Source organism: Tachysurus fulvidraco, chromosome 26 (assembly GCF_022655615.1).
Source record: "Tachysurus fulvidraco isolate hzauxx_2018 chromosome 26, HZAU_PFXX_2.0, whole genome shotgun sequence".
In the NCBI taxonomy this organism is placed as follows: domain Eukaryota; kingdom Metazoa; phylum Chordata; class Actinopteri; order Siluriformes; family Bagridae; genus Tachysurus; species Tachysurus fulvidraco.
Genome location: NC_062543.1, coordinates 8,954,905 through 8,980,866, shown reverse-complemented (window position 1 = coordinate 8,980,866; position 25,962 = coordinate 8,954,905). Strand labels below are relative to the sequence as shown.

The 25,962-nt window shown below is 38.8% G+C and overlaps 2 protein-coding genes across 3 annotated transcripts in view; one reads left to right on the top strand and one right to left on the bottom strand.

Annotated features, from left to right (window-relative positions):
• ndor1 (NADPH dependent diflavin oxidoreductase 1) overlaps window positions 1–9,738 on the top strand; it is a 12,187-nt gene extending 2,449 nt beyond the window's left edge. The window contains exons 4-15 of the mRNA XM_027165527.2: window positions 890–987; window positions 1,437–1,535; window positions 2,687–2,788; window positions 3,140–3,343; window positions 3,469–3,596; window positions 3,869–4,086; window positions 5,435–5,542; window positions 6,301–6,415; window positions 7,067–7,213; window positions 7,318–7,436; window positions 8,892–8,986; window positions 9,145–9,738. Of these exons, the coding sequence (XP_027021328.2) occupies window positions 890–987; window positions 1,437–1,535; window positions 2,687–2,788; window positions 3,140–3,343; window positions 3,469–3,596; window positions 3,869–4,086; window positions 5,435–5,542; window positions 6,301–6,415; window positions 7,067–7,213; window positions 7,318–7,436; window positions 8,892–8,986; window positions 9,145–9,289 (1,578 nt within the window). The 3' untranslated portion in view covers window positions 9,290–9,738. The remainder of the gene's footprint in view (window positions 1–889; window positions 988–1,436; window positions 1,536–2,686; window positions 2,789–3,139; window positions 3,344–3,468; window positions 3,597–3,868; window positions 4,087–5,434; window positions 5,543–6,300; window positions 6,416–7,066; window positions 7,214–7,317; window positions 7,437–8,891; window positions 8,987–9,144) is intronic.
• Window positions 9,739–10,026: 288 nt separating this feature from the next.
• On the bottom strand, window positions 10,027–15,173 carry ntmt1 (N-terminal Xaa-Pro-Lys N-methyltransferase 1). Of its 2 annotated transcripts, none has more exons than XM_027165529.2 (4): window positions 15,020–15,173; window positions 12,803–12,969; window positions 10,798–11,050; window positions 10,027–10,715 (listed from the first exon to the last, which is right to left on the bottom strand). In XM_027165529.2, exons 2-4 carry the CDS (start codon window positions 12,962–12,964, stop codon window positions 10,459–10,461), a joined length of 672 nt encoding a protein of 223 aa, XP_027021330.1. In that variant the 5' UTR covers window positions 12,965–12,969; window positions 15,020–15,173; the 3' UTR covers window positions 10,027–10,458. The 2 variants fall into 2 exon arrangements, with proteins under 2 accessions (XP_027021330.1, XP_027021329.1); XM_027165528.2 differs by lacking the exon at window positions 15,020–15,173 and adding an exon at window positions 14,834–15,013.
• Window positions 15,174–25,962: the final 10,789 nt, after the last annotated feature.

Genomic DNA, 25,962 nt, shown 5'->3' with positions numbered 1-25,962 from the left:
ATTTTTAAAATCAATCCCTTCACGTGAACAGGTTTTAGATTAGCAGGTTGCTAATGTTGGAGAGAGAAGAGAGGCCTAGCCTCCGGAGACAAACCTATTTTTTAGGAAAAGACTGATGAATTAACTGTGGTGTAGCAAGATTGCTATTTAATCTCTGATTTAAATATTAGTTATAGCTCACCCAAGTAGAAACTAGATTAGATAACATTTAGATAACCTTAAAGTAACAGATGATGATATATATCAAATGTAGATCTAACAGCTAGCTCATAACATTTTAAATAAAGTAAGTGTAATCATATATTATATTTGTTAGTTATTTCATTTCACCAAAAATACAATCTTACAAAGTGACCATGTAAACTGAATTATTATCAAGCCTATAAGTTAAAAAAAAATCACCAAACCTTCATTGTGCAGTGTTCATCAGCTTTGTGTGTGAACACTGCACAAGGACGGTTTGGTGAATTTTTTTTAACTTATTGAAACTTGCTGGTTGACAACAGCACCACCTGCCGGCTGGAAAAGGAACTGCTTATACAGCAGAGACATAAAACAAAAGCCTTATTAAAGTGTTTTGAGTGATTTGACTGCTTTCATCACGAACAGCCGGATTTCTAGTAATGACAGAATATATAGAAAGTCGGAAATTTGTTTTATTTGTGAAGTGAAATGTGTTGAGTTTGAGATCATGGGCTTTTGACAGTAGAGTTCAACACCACCATTGCTTTAGACTGTTTAGTTAGGAAGGTGTTGTGTTGATATTGATGCTGTTAATGAAATCATTGTCTCACACTGTGGTTTATGAGCAGTGTTCATAACCTCAGCTGATGTGTCAAACATGAGGAGGATCTGAGCTGCCGGTTAAAGCTGTTTTTTTTCCCTACAGAACTTCTGGCGGTTTCTGTTCAGGAAGTCCTTACCCTCGGGTTCGCTTTGTCGCCTAGACTATGCAGTGCTCGGCCTTGGTGACTCCTCATATCCTAAGTGAGATTTCCCATGAAATTCACCTCACAGACTCACATATGTATTTAATACCCCCTGTCCCACATTTTGTAAAGTTACAACCTGGACTGGATTTTATTGGAATTCACCAGTGAGATCTGTTCATTCTGACAGATCCTGAGCAATTTACAACGAATATTGAGCCACAAATATCAGGATTTGGAGGTGCAAAACTGATAGAGACAAGATGACAAGCTATAATAATAGCCACAAGTGGCTTATACCAAATATTGTCCCAGGGTGTGGTAATATTTATGGAAACAACTGTCTGCTTTTTAACTAACCTTTGTAACTGTAGCAATTCAGTATGTGCACCAGACAACTTTTAAAACTTTGTCAAAATTGAGCTCATCTACAAGATATTAACTATTTCCTGCTAATGTGGGAAATACATCCTGCTTAACGTCTTTTCCGATTCTTATACTTTCTAGGTTTAACTTTGTGGCTAAGAAGCTCCATAAGCGTCTGCTGCAGCTTGGTGCTAATGCGTTACTTTCTGTTGGCCTGGCAGATGATCAGCATGATCTAGGGTGAGAATCTTAATTGTTAGCAAAAATGACACCATGACTCTTTACCCTTTCTGCTCCAGATGTTCTATAATATAACTCCCCCTGCACTTTGACCTCAACTCCCAAGGCTGGGATATGCAAAGAAGACAATTCGGCTGTGCTGTAGTGTAATGTGTGGAGATAATTATGACTCCTTTTTATGAGCCTAACAAAACCTCTTCTATTTTCTTAGATTTCTTCCACCTAACTCTATCTTTGGCATCCTCTACTCTCGCACCAATTACCTTCATGTCCTCATTTAACACATCCATATATTTCCTTTTTGGCCTTCATCTTGACCTTTTGCCTGCCAGCTCTATCTCCAGTATCCTTCTACCAATATAACTACAAAACCACAGGTCTTATTTATGTGTGTTTATAATGTAGCCAAGGACTTCAATTTCCACCTAATTAGATTATCTGCTGTCTTGAATTTACAAATTCTGTCCCATTGTCATCAGATTTAGCACACTTCATCTTTATGGTAAACCTCATAATAGACTTTTGAGTAATCCTGTTGAATAAACAGTTTGCCTGAAATGGACCACAAATTGAAGCTGGCAAAAAGGAAGTGAGGCTGAATCTCAGCAATGACTTTGCAAACCGATACAAAATTTGTAGGCTTGAGGCTACAGGTAAAGAGCTACAATAACATGCTAAAATGCTTAAATCTAACTACCATTCATGCTAATCCTTCTCTAAATTTAGTAGATCTTTACCAGATTGTCTAAACACCAAAGTAGTAAGAGAGAACACCACTGGTCACTGCCATAGTGGCAGCTACAGTAGATACAAATCCTCCCTTGCTGCCCACTTTGACCTTTCCTCCTTGAGTCAGTGAATTCCACCACCATCTCTGGTTAAAACACACACATCATGAATGAAACTACAAATCACTCTTGAATCCTTTTGAAATAATTGAAGTGTGTTAGAATGTGCAGCTACAGACAGGTGGTATTGCATCATTAAACATAAGAGCCAATCAGAGTCTCGTGTCCCAATACAGACATTTACTATTAGCATATTTGTTTGTCTCAATGTTTTTCTGCATTACTGATGTTGTCTAAAGGTATTTCCTTCGTTAAGAAACATCTTATTCGTAAGTAGTAATGAGTGAGTTTTATGTTTTGCAGGCCGGATGGAGTGATCGATCCCTGGTTAAATTTGTTCTGGCAAAAGGCTCTGGCTCTTTATCCTCCACCGGCTGACTTAAGCCCCTTTCGTGACGAAGATCCGTGAGTCTACTTTTTCATCTAAAGGAGACCTGTGTGATAAAGAGAGGTGTTTAATGTTTCTCTGGACAATGGCAGTTTGGCAGGATGGTATTTGGATTAGAATAACTTTTTATTTGCTTCTTTAGTAGTTAGCTCTGCTTCGTATCCCTGCACGCAGAAATGTTAGCCGTGTTTTAGACATTTATTGATAAAGCGATTATTTATACATAACCCTGTTCAAATGACTACAAATGGTTTCTATTTAATAATAATAATAATAATAATAATACCGAGTGTTTAATGAGGAATGAAATGAAAAAGAAAGATATGAGAAGGAGAGAGAATTTAGCAGCAAGTCTGTGTTTTCTGCAGACTTCCTCCTCGATATGTTTTCCACTTCCTGGATGATGCTACAGAGAAGCCGTTTATGAAGCCCATGCTAGCAGATTGCCAGACCCTGCCCTCCTCATCCCACCCCTTCCCAGGACGAGTGGTGTCCAATCAGAGAGTAACTGCCTCTGGTCACTTCCAGGATGTGAGGCTTATCGAGTTTGACATCACAGGCTCAAACATTCAGTGAGTAGTAGCTCTGGGTTGGGGAGAAAATGTGGATCTGGAGGCAGCTTTCTCATACATTATTAAATACATTATTAAATGGTAAAACCCCCAAAAATATTGTTTTATAAAACTGTGTTTTACAGGTATAGTGCAGGTGATGTGGTGATGATGAGGCCGTGTAATTCCCCAGAAGATGTGGAGCTATTTTGCCAGCTACTGAGACTTGACCCTGACCATTACTTTGTGCTCAAACCTACAGATGAGAATGCAGGTGTGTGTGTGTGTGTGTGTGTGTGTGTGTGTGTGTGTGTGTGTGTGTGTGTGTGTGTGTGTGTGTGTGTGTGTGTGTGTGTGTGTGTGTGTGTGTGTGTGGTAGCTGTGCTTTTAATGTGTGCTTAGAATGTTAAAACAGTTGATACAAATACACATCATTTTATGTCAAATGATTCTGTCTTATTCCTCTGAGCACCGATTTTGTCCTAATATTAGGAATCAGTTGTCATTATGTTGAGTAACTCAGTGTCTTTGTCTTGTCTCTCTCAGCTCCCGTCCCCACGCGTCTCCCACAGCCGTGCTCCATCAGGTTTCTGGTGCAGGAGTTCTTGGACATCGCCGCAGTGCCGCGCCGTTCTTTTTTTGAACTGCTTGCTACGTTCGCCACTAATGACCTGGAACGAGAGAAACTGGCTGAGTTCAGTTCAGCACAGGGTCAAAACGAGCTGCACAGTTACTGCAACAGGCCACGGCGCACGGCTCTGGAGGTAGAAGCCTCACTCACTGCTGTTTTAATGTCTCTGTGAACTCATAAACATGGTATTTATATTTCTGAAGTTTACAGACTCTTTAAAACAAAGACTGTTGGCACACTGAATAAATTATTCACAACAGAACATGATTGTTAAGACTTCCTGAATATTAGCTAACTTAGCCAGTGTCAGTGCTGTGTGGGGATTGTATGTTCTCTTTGTTCTTCAGAGGCTTCCTCTAGGTATTCCAGCTTCCTACCCGATCTAAAGACATGTATTATAGGCCGACTGGCATCCCTAAATTGTCCTGCATGTAAATGAGTGACACCCTGTCTTTGGCATCCCCTGCCTCGTGTCCAGAGTCCGCTGGGATATACTCCAGGCTTCAGGGACCCTGGGTGACCACAGCAAATGGATAGATGGCTTAGTTTGACTGGTTTGACTTCTATTAATAAAACCATTGTGAATACAAGAATGCAGCTTAAGACTGAAATCCCCACACATATTGATCTGGGACAAATTCACGCTAGTTTACCTGCAGTGAGGTGTCTGCTGAGCTGTTAGGGATGGCAGGAGAATGGGGTGATGTTTCCAGTTTTCATGGAGCCTGCCATGTTTAATGAAGGTACTGATGCCAAGTAGCTTCAGTTTTACAGATGGCTCGATTTACCAACAACCAACATCTAGTTTTGGCAAAGAAGCATTTCATTACCTTTGTAATAAAACTCAAAATGTTGTTCTTAAAAATAGGAAAAGAATTTAAGTCAGCTGTATAAGATTGCTGATTTTGACTGACATCACGGAATTCAATTTATTAGTGCTTTTAACAATGGACAGTGTCATAAGCAGCAATTTCTACATGCTACAGGATAAAACGAAGAAATGTCCTAAGAATATCCTTCTGAAATAATTTAAATTTTTAATTTTATTAAATTTTATTAGTATGCCACTTTTAACAATGTTAAAACATTTTTAAAATTAAAAATTTAAATTATTTCAGAAGGATATATACAAATTTAAGTCATTGTGATGCTACATTTACGCCTGTATTTTTTTTCCACTTTTCTGTATGAACTGTAGTTTGTGTACTTTAAATACAGAGGTTATTATTTCATGTACTGCTCTGGGGAAAGTTCTTGTGATGCTGCAAACATTTACACAAACCCTGTATTTTGCAAATACAGACCTGACTTAAGCTCTCTAAATCCTCTCCATATAGAAAAAACTAAGCAAAGAAAATCTCTCTGTTCTTAATAGTGTGTAATTAAAGGGTTGTTCACTGTGTGCTGTTGGAGCACATTGAAAACATCCACAAACCTCCCAGCTAAACACCTCCCAGTCTGATTATCGTTCTTCCTGTTAGGTCCTGGCAGACTTCCCTCACACGACAGCCGAGCTGAACGTCAACTATCTGCTTGATTTGTTTCCTGAAATCCAGCCACGCTCGTTCTCCATAGCATCCTCTCTCCAGGTAATGCCCTGTCTTATCACTTACAATTTAGTTTAAGTTCACGAACACCGACTCACCCAAACTGGACAGATGAAGCCTGGAAAAGATTTCCAGCTGCTCAGTTTGGGTGAGTTTTTGCCCACAAAAGCCTCAGATTCTTGCACCTGGTCTTCTGCTGTTGTAGCTCATTCACCTCAAGGTTTGTTGTGTTGTGAATGCTGATCACAGTTTGGGATTTTGTAGTGTCAGATTTTCTCTTACCAACAAGGTACAAGGAACAATGATGAAAACCTCGAGAGGAACCAGACTCAATAGGGATAACTGTGATTAGTCTCCTCTCAAGTTGAGCTTTTGAGTAACTTACAACCTTTAGATCCGAAAAATATAAATACGCCTGTAGTTTCTTCCACTTTTCTGTCTGAAATGTAGATCACGTAGGTCTTCCTAGTCCAAACTCGGCATGTTTCGTTCACCTACTGTACATTAAATAGAGAGATTCTGATTTTACATTTACTGTTCTGGGAAAGTTCCTGTTATGCTGCGAATGCTTATACAGTACACCTGAAGTGATGTAAGAGGATTAAAACATTTCGGGACACGTTGCTAGTGGAAACAATAGTTTTACCTTCTTACTATCTAAATGACCTTGATGTGATCGATTTTATTGACATACTTTATAGGAACCTGGTTATAGATTTAGAGGCCTAGAGCAAGCCAGAATCTTTGTGAGTTAAAGAAAGCTATTGAGTTTTTAACTGTATCCACTCTAAAATCTCCAGGCTCATCCTAATCGGATCCAGATCTTGGTGGCTGTGGTGAAATATAAAACCAAACTTCACAAGCCACGGAAAGGCCTCTGCTCCTCCTGGCTGGCATCTCTAACCCCTTCTCATGGTAGGAAAATACAGAATATACACGCAAAATAAATACATAAATAAATGTTAAGGAGCAGAAAGTCTTGGAAATATTACTGGAAGTATTCGGTACTCTTCAGTCCTCATAAGAGTTATTAAACCGTCGTAATACATTTAAATTTGAATATAACATTCTTCCTCTGTTAAAAAACTAATCTTTAATCCATCCTCTGAATGATGCTGCTGATATGAGTTGAACTAGATCTTTTAGGGTACCATGTTATGTACCGTAGATTCTGTATGTGGTAAATAACAGCCTTTATAAACCCGAATTAGTGATGAATGATGGCAGAATTTTTTTTGTGTCCCAATCAGCTCCCTAGGTGATAAGTCAGTAAATCATATACACAATTCTGGACACACTACACAACGCTCAGTACACAATGGAACACTGATGACCAGGGTTAGTTAGTGGATGTAAAAAAATAAATAAATAAAAATGATTAACAATCAAGTTTTTAGACTCAAACAAACATGAATTGTTTTCTGCCTTTTGTGGTGCATTGTGGGATTTTTAAGGATCGAACATTGGAATGCACTGGAAGGATTTCATGATTGAGAAAACTTCCTTACAACTGTACAAGAGAACTGATTGAGATTTCTTTTTCTGAACTGATTTCTTTTTATTTAGGTGACATTTGTGTGCCTTTATGGGTGAAGAAGGGTTGCCTGAAGTTCCCTCAGGACCCTGAGAGCCCTGTGATAATGGTAGGACCTGGAACAGGAGTAGCTCCGTTCAGAGCAGCTATACAGGAGAGAATAGCTGATGGGAAGACAGGTGAACATGTCCTGACTCATCAGCTGCTTTTGGGTTAAGAGGAAATTTCTAATCTATGTAAATGTAACCGTGAGCTCTTTTGTCTGCATTCTCTTCTGTCACAGCGAACGTCCTGTTCTTTGGCTGCCGCTCTGAGTCCAAAGACTTCTACTGTCGTGATGAATGGGAGCAGAAAATCCAGGCAGGTCACATGACCCTGTTCACAGCCTTCTCCAGAGACCAGGTGAATATCAGTATGAACAGGATCTCCAGTTTGTTTAAACAATGCATCCCAAGATTTAATTATGAAGATATAACAACACAATTTAGATCAATACATATAAAGTTTGGATTTAGCCTAAGGACGTGTTTATATTCCATTAATCATATATTTGTTTAAGTGATAAAAAGCATAAGTAACTGAGGTGGTTATCTATTGGTTCTTTTTTTAAATACATTAATAGTACTTGACTTTTAATACTGTAGAACCGCTGTAAGTAAAACAGTTATCAGTCAACTGCACAATTATTTACACCCTTTAAGGGGACACGGTTGCAAAGATATTAGCTTTTGAATTTGGCAAAATTTACAGTGTTTTTAGACGGCGTTGTCCTGAGTGATTTACAGAAGTGCTGTGACGTCTCTATCAGTAAATATCCTGAGACTGGTTCAGTAGTTCACAGACTAAGAGAACCATCTGTCTCAATCTTTTGGGAGCTAATATTGCAAGTTAATCATACAAACAACACAATAGCTAATTTAAGTTCCTCAGGAAGAGGTCGGTGTTTGACATCGTTTAAAGATTGTCTGGGACTCCGGAAAAAGTCTAGATGCAGGTCTTCCCTTGTATGGTAGGATCAGGTGAGCAGTGCTGAAGGATTGGCAGGATCCTGGTGCAGTGCAGTGTGGGATGGGGGCTGGTCCAGTTTTGGCTTGGTAGGCAAGCGTCAGTGTTTTGTGTTCAGTGGGGTGATGTGGAAGAACATCATAGCTGCATTCAAATGGTGCTCAGAGGCAGATGTGCCGAGAGCGAGGTATAGTAGTCTAGACCCAAAATGACAAGGGACTGAACATGAACCTGAGTGGCCTATGTGAATAAAAGTGGACAAATTGTTCTGAATAGTTAGAGGTGATATCAGCATGAGTAGATGTGTCAGATTAGCAAACGTGAGCAGGACTTTGAAAGTGTTTTTTTTTTTTTTACATCGACAAATTTGCTCATTGTAAAATTACGCTGTACCAGACCTCAGGATATTTTAGCTCAAAGCATAGGTGAATGCATTCACGGTTTGAATTGAAGCGTGTCCACATATACTAACCGAAGAATATAAACAATACTGTGATATTCTGTATATTATAGTGAACACGTCCAACCTTCGACAGGATAAGCACAGCTATACAGCCACCTCGTAAGCGCAAAGTACAATATATAAATCATATGCATTGATGTACTCACCTGCCAATCAGCAGTGCAAAATTAATTCACATCAAACATCATACTGAGGGAAATTCTGATCAGTTGTTCCTAATAAAGTGGCAGTGAGGTATATAATTTGTTTTATTTCATGAAGGGTGGCAATAATTCTAGTGGTGACAGTAGGAAGGTGGCCATGTAGTCACCAGGACATGAATTGGCTTTGCAAAGGAGGTACGGTATCAAAAGCATCATCACCATCATCATCCTCATGTTTTTGTGCAGGAGGATAAAGTCTATGTTCAGCACAGAGTAAAGGAACAGGCCAAGCTGCTGTGGGATCTGATTGTGAACAAGAATGCATTCTTCTATATAGCAGGGTATGTTATGGCTTTAATACAGTATGTTATGTTTTTAATATTAATACAAGGTCAAATCTGCAGATTAGTTAAAAAAATGAAAGTGTTGCTGTATTGTAGCTCACATGTACAGCTTACATCATGTTTAAGTGAGTCGTAACAGCTCTTTCTGTGCTCAGGAATGCCAAGCAGATGCCCACAGCAGTGTGTGATGCACTGAAGGAGGTTTTTCAGCAGATGGGAGGTGTGACCGAGAGCCAGGCTCAGGAAATGCTGGACACCATGGAGAAAAGCAGTCACTTCCAGAGTGAAACCTGGTCCTGATCAGCACATGTAGACATGCATACTGTATTTAGGGTAAACATGGACTTCAGTGCCAAACCTGTGCACTCGTGTTATGCAGCTGATGACAGTTCTTATAGATTGAGGCTATAGTTTGACTTTAAAGGAAAATTCTCGTAAATCACTGATACAAGTGTTTTTTTTTTTATTGCATTTCAATTCCAGTAACGATTAAATAGGCCTTCTGTTCGAATATTTATTAAGTGAGTAAACAAGAAGCCAAAATGTTTTCCACAATGCCTCTCTGAAATCACCATAAACTGCTTTGTTCTTGTGTGTCAACCAATTCAATTCTAACAAGTCCAGTATTTCTGGTGCTGATCCAGAAGTGGACTAGGAAAGGACCAAGTTATGCAAAATAAAGCTGCACTGTTCTGCTGCAGCTCCAGTATGTTTTAAATAAATGCCAAACGATTTGGTTTTGCTTCTAATTTTGGGATTAGATCATGGGACATCATATCAAATCTTGGTTGGTTCGATCTTGGATGATAAACATCTGCGCTAGTAGAGAGAAATGTGTAAATTCTTGACACTTTTTTTGGCCATAAATGTTGGAATCATTTGAAGATCTCACTCTCTACACAGAGTATGTAACAAAGCTGAACACGGACCACTTAGCTTTCTTTAATTCAGCCCAAAATTATTGTTTATATTTATTTGGGCCCTCAATCTTGGTCATGTTTATTAAAGGTGTAGCAAATACTCAAAGTATAGCTTAATTATTTTAATTATTTTTAATGGGTCTTGGGAGCATAAAAGACACAGTACAACTATTTTTTACAAAGTATTTATGTATTCAAAATCCACAGTCATTCAAACACAACACATGCAAATGAATATGTATCTTAATAACTTACATACAAACCAGACATTAGTGACAAACAGTTCGGGTCAAAATTCACATTTGCTCAACCGTCCTGCGAGTAATTACAGACCAGAGAACATTTAGATATCTTAAAAGTGTAAAACTAAGTCTGTGCTCCCTGATAGTGTAGTCCCAGGCTCTGGGTGCAAATCAGACCTTGAGAACTGCAGACCCTTAATCCAGGCACATAACCAATTCACAGTGTTCCAACCTGATGCATTATTAAAAATGGCAGGATGAAATAACCGTGTGTGGAGTAAATATCATGTATTTCTCTCAAACCCTTCTATCTAAGAGCTAATATGTGGACCTGGTAGATCTCCTCAGGGAAGTTCTGCTGCTGTTCCTCATGGACGATGCTGAGTCCAGCTCTGGCCACTATGCGGCGCAATAAGGGCAGGTCTCTGCACACACTGCTGTCCACCTCGTCAGGGACGACACCTTCGTATGCCACGTTATCCTTCACAACGATCAGGCCATCAGGACGCAGGGCACTGCGGCATCGCCTGAGGAACTCCGCCAGATGATCGTCAGTCAAGTGACCTGGACAGATCATAAATTAAATTTAGCGTGAACTTTTAGAACCACATGTTTTAAGTCTTACTACAACTGGACTCTAGCATACCGATGACCCACTGGATCCAGATGATGTCGTAACGATCCGGCTGAGGCTGGAAATCCTGCAGGCCGCAACAGAAGTAGTTCTCCACTCGTTTGGCCTCTTCACCCAGGTAGGAGCGTGCTTTGTCTAGGAACTCCTGCGTCACATCTACCAAGTCCACGGTACGGAATAACGGCAAGAGAAGGCGCTTGGTGATGCGGCCGATTCCTGCGCCACAGTCCAGAGCACAGCCTGGTCTCGTCTTACCTTTGCCCTCCTGTAGACAGGAGACATCAAGAAAAATGAATTGAATGATCATTAATGTAGGTTGGCAAGTGAAAGCTGCAGTGTGTTGGCATGTTCTGTCGCCCTAAATAATAATAACATAAGCAATTACAAGACTAATATTCAGGCTAGTTGCTTAGTTCCATTCAAAAAGATAATCCAGGGAAATAAATAGAAAGGAGCTGGAGGCTGTGGTCTATCAAGACTAAAACCTCACACCACAAAAACGGTTTCATTCCATCTGCATCATCAACAATATCCAGAACCCACCATGCTCTCTTATACACCTCCCTGGACATAAGTGTGCAACCCACTTTGTTTCATGTGTGTTACATTAACACACTCATTGACGCACTTTAACCCCACACTGCACCTTCTTACCTTAAACTGGCACCAATGGGCACTTCATTCCTTTACCAGTACACCAAGACATTCCTTGTACGTGTAAAACCACAGCAATGGCTATAAAAGTGTTTCTGTTTTGAACATAACATGTTAATCCCTAGCAGCACTCTTCTGTCCTTATTTTAATTTGACATGCTGTTTTTAAATGTAAATGAATATTTTACTACCAGCTAAATACTAAATGTTTGATATTTATTACTACAGTATGAAGGTGTGATTCTAGTATTCTACACTTTTGAGGCTACATTCAAATAGACCATATATTTAAAAATTACATTCATTAACAAGATGCTAATTTGACTCAAGATTCGTGACTCAAATGCTGGCAAGCATTCTACTCCATTTCCGTCTCACTGTTGAATTAGCTGCGTGGTCCATTTTCGTGCTTGGGCAGCACGAGCCTGAGCATTGTAATATGAATGACGAAGGTGGACGGCCCTAACGCCATGATCTATGTGAGTGGTGCAGAGGAGCCAGTCGTCCAAATATGACGCCACACTGATGCCATTTGCATCTCAAACACTTGTGGAACTAGAGGGAGGCTGAAAGATAAACTTTCAACTGGAATGCCTTTCCTTGGAAGGCAAATCTGAAAAAGTACACATCCTTCGTTGATGGAAATAAACGTCATGCTGATACAGCGAAGTGAACCAGTCCTGTTCCGGATGTCTACCTTCTCATAGCTGGAATCAAGCAGAAACCATCATCCTTAGAGTAAGTACTCTTTGTTCTGATTCTTTATGAAAAGCGCACTGTCTAGGGCTCACACAAAGCTAACAGCCAAGCTAGGATTGGGAGTGATGGGTAGAGTTTAGCAGAGCTAAAGATACAGTGTGGTCACCAGCTGTACTGGTGCCACCCATTTCCAGTATCTTGTTAGCAAATGGTCCATCTAGCAGCTCTGACACACAAGACAATTTATACACATCCCCATATGCCAGAGATGCTAAATCCTCCTGTTGCCATTTTCTCCAGTTCAACTGGAGCTGTGGAGCTCTGAATAAAACATTTAGAGCTCTTGAGATAATATCAAAAGGTAAAATTGTCATTCTGTCACAGTGAGAAAAAGGACCACATACATGAAATATTTACTCACCAAGAACCTTCTAAACTTCTAATCTCCCAAGATATGATGTCTTAAAACCATATAGTACAATGTGGCTACAAGGCCAAGCACTTGTCCTAATCTAGCAGAAGCAAATTTTGGTTTTGATTGCAAACTTCAATCACAGAAATCACAAGCAAGTCATTTCAAATAATGTCACTTGCACACGTTTAAGTGTAATTCTGCAGGTTTACACAGGAAACACTCCAGAGCATAGAAACAGTGGTCTCTCACCCCAAGGAATTTCTGCAGAAACTTTTTGGAACCGTTGATGTCGATGCTGGAAATGCTGCCGTAACCTCCGAGCATTCCATCCACAGTGGGCGGGATGTCCTTCCAGTACTGCTCCGCCTTCACGTAAAAGGAGGTCTCGTCCTCAGTCATGTGATCCTCCATCCTCTCTAAACATATAATAAACACAAAAGACCATTAGCCTTTCCTGCTGAGATGAGATGTGTGTGGGGAAACCTGGTCCACATCTGATTCATATCTGACATGCTATAAAACAGTTTGTGATATTAGCGGTTAGCAGTTGTCCAAAATGTCTTCAGAAATGTATTTTAGTAGTTTCTAGGCTACTACTTTAACCGGCTGTTGACGGAACATTTGAGTCTTGTGGTGCGTATTTATGTCTTACACTCAACACCTATAGGCACTGTATAAAAGATCCAAATGAAGCTGTGCTAGAGCTTCACCTACTAAATAGGGCACAGGAACCATTATTTCACTGGCTAACGACCATGAAGCCATTTGAAATTCAACAAATGTAATTTTACACCTTGTTGAAGGACTCACTAGGGATCACTCATCACCAGCAGGCAACTCTAAATCTGGCTTTACTTGCCCTGGCTTCAGCTGTCATCACTTCTCCTATAACCAGAGGTCAAAAAGAGACATGACAACCGACAGAAACCTGAACCAGTAAACGCTTCAGAAAAAGTGACATCCAATGAACAGTTTTATCCAGGATCATTTTCAGTACATCATTAGCTAGATCTCCCCATCTAATCCTGGCATGAATGTATAACAGATTTAAGCTAACTAAATGTTTAGCTAACTACAGTCTCCTCTGAAAGTACTGGACCAGCAAGCCAATTCTTATGTTTTTGCTCTACACCAAATACATTTGGGACAGAGATTTAAAAGATGAAGTTCATCTTTAATTTCCTGATATTAACATCTTGATGTGTTAAACGTGAACATGGTGCTTCTGTGTGCAAATCAGTCAATTTTTAGGTGAGTAAACATATAGGTAGACGTATAGGAACATAAAGTCTCAAACTAAATGACATTTTTATCTCAGGCTTGCATTAGCTGTACTAAGCCAGACATTCACAGACATCACCAAACTGTTGCCTTCAGCTTCTTTCATTTGTTTGTTGCATGCAAGTCCAAGGCATGGCGCCACCTCCGCCATGTTTGACCAATGAGCTTGTAAGTTTTAGATCATGAACAGATCCTTTCTTTCTCCAAACTCTGGCCATTCCATCACTTTGGTAGAGGACAATCTTGGTTCCAGAACATTTCTTTTTCCATCTCTGTTTGAAGTTTATGAAATGAACATATTTATAGTTGGTAAAACCAATTTATGGTTCATTTCTTTGTGAATTCTAATCTGGTCTTTGCATCTTGCTTCTACAGTTCAGCTCTAAAAGTCATCTCTGAATAGAAGGTTGATGCAATGTGGAAGTAGTTGGTGACATCACCTACTGTGTTTTTACGTTTTTCTCCACAACTCTCAAAATCTTTCTGTCATCAAATGCCGTTGTTTTCTTTGGCTGGCCTGTTCAGTGCCTGAGTGATAGTACACCAGTTTCTTTCTTTCTCAGGACATTCCGAATAGTACTTTCTAGGCCAAGTGCTTGTGCAAGGGCTCTGAATAATTGTCCTTCTTTTCTCTTCAGGATGACTTCCTTTTCTCCCACAGACAGCTCCCTTGTCTTCATGTTGGTTTATCAGTTTTTAATAACACATGCAATAATCAGATAAAACCCAGGGGTCAAACCATGGACATCTACATGCAAATATCAGTAAATAAAAGCAAAAATTCTGATATATCGCCTCAAGTACAAATGTCTGTAGTGTTTATCAAAAACTCTAAAAAATAAAAATACAAATAAATAAATAAATAAATAAATGGACATTCAGAACATTTATTATTCAGTAAGACAAAAATTATTCAATTTTATTTCACTAACAATGAGATTTATATAGCAAAATATTGTTCGAGACTAAAGAATAAGATATTTAGCACAAACAACTTACTAGTTAGATGTAACTGTAATAAACTCAGCACGTTCAGGACATAATTCATCACAGCCACGTGTTGATAGAATGACTAGTTACTTATCTAAAGCTACAGCTAACAAACTAACCTAGCTAACGTCTTCGAGATCCAATTTTATTTCTTCCCATTTCTAAAATACAATCCCCGAACTAACCCACGCTTACCTAGTTTTCCTGTGGCTTCATGCGCTCATAAATTCTCGCACCCTAAAATTAGGACATGACCCAACTCAGCTGCACTTCACCACTACCACTAGTTACCACTTTTCCCAACCAAATTCGAACAATGACGTCATCTGCGCTACGATTGGCTGATAGTCCATGTTTGTTCTCTGTGATTGGATAAATAAGTCACACTCACTGTAATGGCCAATAGTATGTTCTGGGAGAACGGTTGACTATATGAAAACGGGTGGGGAAAAAAAATACTTCTTCGCTATGCATGTGCCGAAAGCTTCTTATATACGTCATTTCCTTACTTGGATTCTGTAATGCTTCCTTTTTTTAAATGCCTCCCTCTTGTGGTGTGTTGTTGACTCATTATTCAAGCAGGCATTTTCTCTATTAATCAATATTAAGTATATCTGCTAACAAGCTAATGCTAAATAGTTAACTTGTCTAAATCAACTGAGTTGCGTTAAAGGGATAAAAGATTAGATGAGCTGTAATTTTCTGTTAAACTCTGATAAGACAGAAATACTACTTATCGGTCCAAAAACCAGTACACAGAAGCTCTCACACTTACACTTCCATTTAGAGGGATGTACTGTAACTACTAGCTCAACAGTGAAAGACCTGGGTGTTATATTAGACAGCAACTTGTCTTTAAAATCATATCCTACATATTACAAAAACAGACTTCTTCCACCTTGGAAACATTGGCAAGCTGAAAAACATCCTGTCTGTATCTGATGCTGAGAAGCTAGTTCATGTGTTCATGACCTCTAGACTGGACTATTGTAATGCATTACTAGGTGGTTGTCCAGCATCTTTAATAAATAGTCTACAAGAAAATATCATAACCTCAATCCTATCATCTCTACACTGGCTACATGTTAAGTTTAGAATTGATTACAAACTGCTGCTACTTAAGTACAAGGCTCTTAATGGTTGAGGCAGCACTGTTATTATAGCTCATTACCTCACCTGCATTATCATCTGAGACCAATCAGGAATTTACCACAAGGTAAATCCAGAGTCTGAACCATGAATGAGATACACATGTCCATCACATGACACCAGTCACACACATTCATACCCAATTTATCACAGCCAATCCACCTATTGACATGCTTTGGGGAGGTGAGAGGAAACTTGCAAACCCAGAGGAAACCCACATAGACACAGAGAGAACATGCATAACTGCATACAGACAGTAACTCAAACTCAGGGTCAAACCAGTGACCTGGGAGCTGGAAGGCAGCAATAGTTCTTCCTGTGCTACATATTAAAATACATCAAATATATCATTATCATTCAGCCTAACGCTCCTCTGCTGGCTGCTATCTTTTTCTTTTCCCATCTTATCGATTATTATCCCCCTCCCTCTTTCTTTGTCCTTCATCTGTTTTGAGTTTCATTTTGTATATCACTATAGGGATATTTTGTACCATAACTAATTATTAATATTTAGATTATTAAAATAAAATATTGTTAAAGTAGTTTTATTAAAAATATTTTTTATATATATATTTTTTGTAGTTATATTTCCAGTTTTAGTTTTGGCAATGTATCCTCTTCTTTTTATTTTCTAATATCAATTTTAATTTATAAATGTGTTGCTTTTGTTTGTGCCATTGTAGTAAAACCTAAATGAAATATTGGAAAAGGAAAGGGCATGATAAAAATGCTAATGGAAAGTTTAAAAGGAAAATTTGAAATACAGGGTGGAAATAAATGATTTAACTAAATAATGAGAAACTAAATTTTGTTGTTGTTTTTTCCCCACAAAAAGCTGTTCTCCATATTCCACATCGCAAGCTTCTGTCTTATATTTATTGCTTCTCTTCCAACCCCTGTTGTATATTTTTACACGTCCCTCCCCCTCTCTTCGATCTCTCTTTCCCTCCATCGCTCCCTCCCTCTTTCCTTCTGTCCTCATCCTCCTCTCTGTCTCTGTTTTTAGCGAGCTGGCAGAGGTTCACTGTTGATGAGTCAGTGTGCAGCTTGTCTACACTGGACAGGCTGAAGTCAGTCGATATTTAATCTGATCCTCTCTCTCTCTGTCTCTGACACTCTTTCCCTCATCTCATTAGAATTACAAAGCAGCAGCGGAAATGGAGTGGAAATCAAGCCTTTTTGAATAGTCCTGAGTCAGCAGAGTCAGTGCAACCTCCACCTCTTCTTCACCTCCTCTGTTTTCTGTCATGCTGCCTCTCTCTCAACCCTCCTTCGTCCTTGCTTATTCTACAATTTCACATTTCCTTACAAGAGATGAATGTCAGCAACAACACCAATTTGCACATGTGATTTCACACACACACACACACATACACACACACACACACACACACACACACACACACACACACACACACACACACACACACACACACACACACACACACACACCCCTGCCCCCCTTCCTCCCATGTTCATAATTCACATACATATATATTAGAAATATACTTAAAATTAGTTTACAAAGGCCTTGTATCTGTATGTATTATGAATGAAAGATATGATACATATATAAAAACAAAAACTATTTTTATTTTTATACAATAAAAAGGTTGCCTGGTTTGTGAGCTTAAAATGAACAGTCATGACATCATGTTCAAAAGTAGTTATTAAAGTCATAAATAGTTTATTCTGATAAACCCCAAATAAGATCAGCTGTATTCGGATTATCTTCACATCTGCTTGGCTTCATCTGACTGCTGAATGCATGGTCAGCGAAGAGCTTACAAAGCAAGTACAGGATCTCACTGTTGAAAATTATTCATGAGGAAAGAGTTACAAAAAAATTGCCAAACTATAAGAGATACCATGCGGCACCATACCGTCAACAGGTAAAGAAGATAGGCGAACCACAGGGACATTGCCAAGACCTGAAGTTCCTAGGAATGATTATCAGGAAGGCTGCCTGCCATGAGATCAAGGAAATAAGCACAGTCACAAGACTTACAGCACATTAAATTATGTTCCACAGTTTAGGAAGTAGGGTCAGCCATGATACAGCACCCCTGGAGCAGAGATAGATAAAGGCCTTGATCAAAACAAAGCATCAGAAACAGACTGCAACGCACGGTTAATACAGCAGAAAAAAATGATTGGTCCCCCCCCTGCCCACTCCCCAGGACGTGTACGACACAAGAACCAGAAACCGGGCAGGAAAAATCACTACTGTCCCTTCGCACCCTGGACACAACCTCTTTCAGCTCCACCCTTCAGGCAAGTGCTACAGAACTTTGCTTACTAAAACTGCCAGACACAGGAACAGTTTCTTTCCCCAGGAAATCACCCTGATTAACAACTCACCATAATTATATATTAAGTACTGCATTATCAGAAATCACATCATCCGTGTATGTTACACACACTACTGCATATTGTACAAAAAAACATAATATTGCAGAATATTGTTATTTACACTTCCCACACCTTATGTACATAACTGATCAGTCATATAATTATGTATTCATATTTAATACTCATAATATCTATTGTATCACATCTGCATTTTCTTGTATAGTCTGTATTATCTTGTATAGTATAGTGTTCTTTATGTCTGTACTTTTAAGAGTCACAAACAGCTGGAACCAAATTCCTTGTGTGTCAACACACTTGGCCAATAAACCTGATTCTGACTCTGATCAAGGACTCGACAGCAGCAGCTTGGCAGCGCTTGAATTTTGACCTTCTGATCAACAACTAAGATCGTTGAATGTTTAATCCACCACTGCCCTAAGTACTGCTCACTACCTGCAAAAGTCAATGTTTCATGTCCCTTTCACACACATAAAAACCCACCGATGATTAGATTATTTATCACTCAAAAGCTTATCACTCAAAAAACACCATACATGCAGTGAAGCATGGTGGTGGCAGCATCATGCAATGAAGCGTCTCCAAACACAATACTACTTCAGGCCTCTGTTAAACAACTGAAGATTCCGAACATATCCATCTTTCCAGGATGACCACAAAGGCTTGAGGAGAAGTATAAGAAGATCAGTGTTTTGAAATGGCCCAATCAAAACCTCAAAATAAATCATATAGAAAATCTAGATTCAACACCCTCACAATCACAATCTAGATCTTTAGCATGTTTGTAAGAAAGAGTGGTATATCCCATTAAAAATGAGGGATGTTATTTAATCTTGACTTCCTATTTCACATCACCAAAAAATGCTATATCCACCGTATACATCTTTTTAAAATCATTTGTCTTATTGGAGCTTATTGGATCACCAGCTGAGATGGACAGGAAAAAGTTTCGCTGCCTGATCACTGTAGTTTGTTTCTGGCTATCAGGATTGGAAGACTATGTTGTTCTGGTTCTGTAACTCAGCCCAGCGTTGAACAATCATACAAATGAAAAGAGATAGAAGAACAGAAGTGAAATGTGAGTTGCATGCAAACATTGTGTGGTATGGGTTTGAACTTCCAGATTTGTGTATTAAAACATAAACTTAGCTCTAATGGCCATAACTACAGCACACTGACACTCAGATATACCATATACCGGATATTAAATATATACAATTTTTTTAAATAAATGTATTTTTCCCCCGTAGCTCAAAGTTTCAAGCTCAAATCTGGAGATATATTTGTTTTATGATCTCTGACTATTTGTCTGCTCAGCTGTTTTATAATCACATTTCCATCCGTGGTGCCATCTAAGGGCTGAATATGCTGCCGAACTCAAAATTTGCTGCTTCTAAACCCAATAAACAAATAAAAAGTCAATAGATTTTCCGTCCTTTATCTGTAGTGTATTTCTGAGTCGCAGGGAACCTGAAGCCTATCCCGGCCAACTCGGGGCATTACAGTAGGTAGGGAAATACCCTGGACATCCCACAGCACAATCACACACATTACAGACAATTTAGAAAAGCCAATGTGCTTACAACACATGTCTCTGTACTGAGGGAGGAAATTGGTGTAACCAGAGGAAACCCCCAAAGTACAGGGGGATCATGCAAACTTCACACACACAGAGCTAAACTTCCAAGCCCTGAGGTCAGAGATTTGGACAAGAGGATATTTTAAGTATCACAGCTGCAATAAACAATGGCTGCTCAAGAGATCATTTTATTCACATGAAACTTATAAAAAATGTAGTGATTGCTCTGTTAATTGTTTATTTTTCAATCTACATTAAAAGTATTCTTAAAAAAAAATTAAACACTTGTCGGAGAATGTAGAAATCTGACCAGCTATTTTCAGATGTCATTTCATCTTAATTATCCTGGAATGCTTTACAAGCCCATGGGGATCTTCTGTGATGGTGTTTTGCCAGGATTTCACTGTAGCCATTTTCAGTCCCTGCTTGTTCCTGGAGCTGATTTGCCTTCAGTCTTGTCTTAAATAAGCAAAATGCAGCTCGAGGGATCGTGTATTAACTCAGCCAGTTGAGGAAATTCTGCTTTTCTTGGCCTATAAATCTCCACAGTTGCTTTTGCAGTATGGTTATGGTGAAGCTTTATCCCATGGGCTTTGAGGCTTCACAGTTGTCAGTTGTTGTTTCTGTACAGTTCACAATTTCTCCTCCTTCAATCATCCCTGTAGATACGTTTGTCAGTTGATGAGAGCTTCATGCCCATGCCACAATGTTGGCTTGCTTTGAACTATAAGTTCTTTTTTGTGTGTGTTCACTCTGGGACAAACTTTATCCTGCAGTAAAACAGCTGTAAGTGATGTTAGCAGATGTTAGCTTCAGCCAGACTCCAGCGTCTTTGTTGTACCCAAGCCTCTTCATAGGACTGTCCCTCCAGGCATGTGTACAATATCAGTACAGTTGTACAGAAAACTTGTAAGCTCATCAAAATAAGTCTTTCTAAATAAGAAGAATTAAAATGCAATAGTATCATAACAAACCTTATCAATGAGCTTTAGATTATTTCTAATAGTTTTGTTCCATAGAAAGATGATTCATATTTTCAATTAATAAGGATCAGCCATCAATTCAATTCAATTCAATTCAGTCAAGCACTTTTTCTAACATTAGACTTTGTCGCAAAGTCAAAGCAACTTTACAGATTTAGATTTGGATATAATGAGGTAACCAGAGACAAGAGCAGCGGGAAAAATGTCTTTAGACGATGTAAGTAAAGTAAGCAGACTCCAATAAGAATGCTGTTTAACACTGGATAGTGAGTTTATAAATCATTTGTGTTTCCACGGTTCAGAGGATTGTGAGATCTGTGAGAAGTGCACTTATACCAAAAAGTGTGGAATGTTAGGCACTACATGCACTCAACACACAGCTTTGCTTATGTAGTGAAAGATAGGCGGGGCTACCAGGCACTGATGCTGGATGGAAAACATTTTCAAGATGGCTGACAAAACTAAGATGAGGAAGACTTTTTTCTTTTAAATTAGCCACCTTATCCTGCTTAAAAAATGTATCATCGACTGGGAAACGACTTCCATTTATTAAAAAACATGTTCCATTTGGAATGACACTAGCCTTCTAAACTTCATACACTACATGGTGGAGTGCTCAGTGTAAGTGTATAGTACATATTTTGGGACGCAGATATAGTTTATATGATTACAGCAGCCATTTTAATTCTACAGTATTGAGGTGAGACTATTTACAGATGTCAGGGTAAAAAAAGGTGTTTTGGGGATTTGCAAATCTTTATGTTATCCACATGAGATCATCTCTGCTGTCACTTCAACAATAACATCAATAATATGAATAATAGCTGAAATCTTTGGCCTGTCCTCTGGTTTCATGCTAGCAAGATCCAAGCTGTTCATGTATATGCTCCACCTCAGACAACGAAGAGAGAAGCTTCCTGTGTAAATACATTTCATTGTGGCTGACAACAACTGGATGATGTTTTAAGCTGCTGTTTATAGAGCCCAGGGTAGTCACAAAAAGCATCACAAAGCATCTAATTTAGCATTCATAGTGTACAGCAGTTTAGCAGAACTGTTCTTACAGCAGTTTCGAGTTAAACTGCTCATAAGGTAAGCCTACCAATTTGACTTGTAAAACACTAGACTATAGAAACACCTCTAACACGTTTAAAAACCTCTTGACTTGTACTAACTAACCTCTAACAGGATTTACTTACATTTATTTGTGTGAAAGTAATGAAACATTTACTATAAAATGAGGCGTAGGTCATAAAGGCAACAATTACAAGCTCTCAGTCCACAGCAGCTAGGAACAGACTTACACACAGACAGTCACACAGCCAGCCACAGGATGGCACTATTGCTCTGCTGAGTTACTTCACAACTCGTGGCTCTTGCGCAAGAACGTTTTTCTTTCTAAGTCTGCAACTCCCTCACTCAAGGCCCTGTTTCACAATATTTAAGACACCCTCCGCCGACTTGCCTTCAACATCGCACTTAGGAAAATTCCTGCTAGGGTGCTTCATTACTTTTTCAGCCCTAGTAAAGTTTGCTAGACTATTCCTTTAGGCTTTAGGGATCAAGCTATCATCAGCGTAGTGTTCATGAGCAGAATGTCCCATGAAGGCATTGTGATGTGATGCAATTATCATTTTTAAAGAGCTTTTGAAAAAGCAGAATGTCTCAAATGTCAAAAAGTCAGGATCAGGATCGATAAAATAAGCCTACTTAGTATTTCACAGCATAACACTTGATGTGCTGACATTATCCAGCCTTCGACTAAAGCCTGATGGCAGGCTAAAAAAAAAATTTATAAGTAAATGTATCCTCAGAACTCAGAATTCCTGTTTGGAAAGTTGTTCAGCATATGACATCATGGCTGCTCACATTATCAAGAGTGAATACAATATCACCTCACTACTTAAGATTTTATGCATTTGGCAGATGCTTTTATCCAAAGCGACTTACATTTTATATCACTTTTTTCCACAACTGAGCAATTGAGGACTAAGGGCCTAGCTTAAGCAGATTGAGAGACCTGGGATTCAAAGTCACAACCTTCCAGTCGGTAGCCTGACATCTTAAACACTAGGCTACCACATCCCCAACCAATGAACCAATGAACCAATGAACCAATCAATCAATCAATCAATCAATCAACCAATCAATCAATCAATCAATCAATCAATCCATCAATTTAGATAGTTAGTTAGTTTAAATCTAAAACTGTTCTGAGAAAGTAAATATCATAAGATCATGATCACTAGTGTTATCTAGCTAGCTAGCTCCATTTATGAGTTAAGTTAAACGCCTCATTATTTCATTAACATTAGACACTAGGTAGCGAATGTTTCTGTTATACTTATGCTAGCATGATTTTATGTTTGCATGACTTCTATGTACTCTGAACAGCGACACTCCCTAATTATACAGCAAGGCAGAGGGCACGTTGGAAAAGAGGAACCCAAGTTGCCCAATTTGTTCCTAGTCAATATCCACCACTTTCACACATTCACACATGCCATGCAAACCAATCCAGAAGTATCGTCTGGTTTGTGACTCTCTTTCAGGAGGCTGTGTATGATCGCTGTCCCTGTTTTCTCTCTGCATCAAGTATACATGATGCCACTCAGTGGCCAGAGGTTGTAAGTAACTAATTCACTAATTTAGCCTAAGGCAAGCAATACATTAGGATATTGGTGTTGGATATCAGTGGAAGCTCAGTGGTTGAGATGATAATTACTTCTCCAGTAGATTGTGAGCTTAAATTCCAATGCTTCCAAGTTGACTGAGCCTTCAACCAAGTAACCCTCAACTGGTTGGTTGGATAAATGTAAGTTACTTTGGATAAGGGCATCTGCTAAATATATTACACATATCATCACTGTTGACTTTACCTTAAAAATGAGACATACCATAGTCATTTTTTTTTTTATAATTGCATGGACACACACTGTAGTGAGTTTAGTGTGTGGAGCTCCTGTAACATGAAGTTTTAGGCTGTTGTCTACATACAAGTGATGATGTGTAGTCACATACTATTTAAAGTACGTAATGAAAGGCACGTAATAGTGGTGTGTGTATGTGTGTGAGATAGAGAGAGCGTAAGAGAGAGAGGGTGAGAGAGAGAGAGAGAGAGAGAGAGAGAGAGAGAGAGAGAGAGAGAGATCAGGAAAGAGCTCTGACATAATCAAGGTCAAACCAACCATATGGCTGTAAAATCTGTGTCAAAAAGCTAGCACATGTACTTTATCATTCCTTTTTTTAATCCTCCTAAACAAACGCTATTTTTCACAGACTTCCCAGCTCTCAGTGTTATTTAGAACGAGACTCAGTTTCATGTCTTGTATTAGGTTTCACAGCCAAATCATGAAAGCACTGAAACATGAAATCATGAAAGCAATAAAAACAAATTCATTTTCAAGATAAAGTTAGTTTTTTTCTTCAGCACACCAACTGCATCAAGCTGCATCTTATCATTTCATTGACAATGAAACTGTGTCTGGTGGGAGCTGTGAGCATATTTGACTTGTATTGGCTTGTGGTACTATGCCTGTAATCGGTAACTTGTGTACGCCAGCAGGCTACTAAACGAACGATAAGTTAGTTACTAATTCAGTAATTAATAAATTGTTCTCAGGTCTAGAGCATTTTTTAAGGAAGCATTGAGGAGCTCAAATTGTGAATTAATAATTCAGTCATGCCTTCAAATATCAGTACATAAGCGGATAATTTGGAGGAATTAAACACGATTGAATAGGAAAGAAATCAGTGATACATTATGCCAGTGTGATGGAGAAGAACTTTTTTGTCCAGTAACAGCATGTGTTTTATTCCTCTTGCACCACAGCAATTAGCCAGTGCTAATAATTTTTCATTTATTAAAAAATAAAAAATGTTTTCTTTTGTATTTGACTTTTTGAATGGTTCTAATAGCTAGAAACAATCTTTCCAAGATTTTGTTAGTTACACTGACCACTTACTACCATCTCTGTCTGACTCTCTGACACTGGAGACTCCTTTTATTAATGTTACATCTCCCTACAGAAATGGATAATTCACTACTCACTGTAAGACTTTTCCAAGGCAATGGTTGCTAAAGCAGGAGGACTTGGGTTCAAGCCCCAGCACTGCTGCTGCAGCTTTTGGGCCCTTGAGTAAGGCCCTCAGCCCTTTCTGCTCCAGGGGTGCTATATCATGGCTGACCCTGTGCTCTGACCCCAACCACCAAAGCTTGGATATGTGAAGATAAAATTTCACTTTGTACATGTGCCAAAATAAAAGCATCCATTTATTATACTTCAAAAGCAAAATTGACCAAAAGATATGCTTTATCTTGATTATGCCATAATCAACCTTGAACTACATTACCCATCTGCCCCAGCACATGTCACATGTCACATGTCCCCACACACCTGTTCTATGTTTCCTGAGACAGCACTCCTACTTCACTCCTAGTTTCTGTGCATTTCATTGTCAAGCTTTTTGTTGTTGCCTGTTTTTTTATTTTTTTATTTTTTTATATGAAGTGTTGCTTTATGGTTCTTGTTTCTGGACATCTGCATTTGCATCTGCCTTCGTGATGAATCAGTGATGAATCAGATTGAAGAACTCAGGAGCAAAACTCATATGCAAATATGTCACAGTCTGTTTTTGTATTTTATTTCACTACATGCTGTACTGTATATGATTGTGTTTGTGGCAAATAGAATTAGAAAATAAAAAAATTCTCATGATTATTCCATTCCAAACAGAATCTCAAATTAATTTGAACACACTTAAATGTTTCTGATGTTTAAACACTTTTCTAATATTTTTACAAATCTGTTACAGTATCTAGGACACACAATAACATGGTGCGTATATCTAATGGTGTCTTCTCCAATTTTGGACCAAAGTATTTATTTCTACATCAATAAACACAGCAATCAAGGCCAACAGCTTGGAGAATAGTGAAGGTTAAAAGGCGCTCTCTGTTTTGTTGCCCACTTAATCAGATCATTTTGTGATCATTACAGGCTGATGCTTTGGGACGAACCTTTAGCCGGCTTTAAACTCACACACTCTGATAGAAA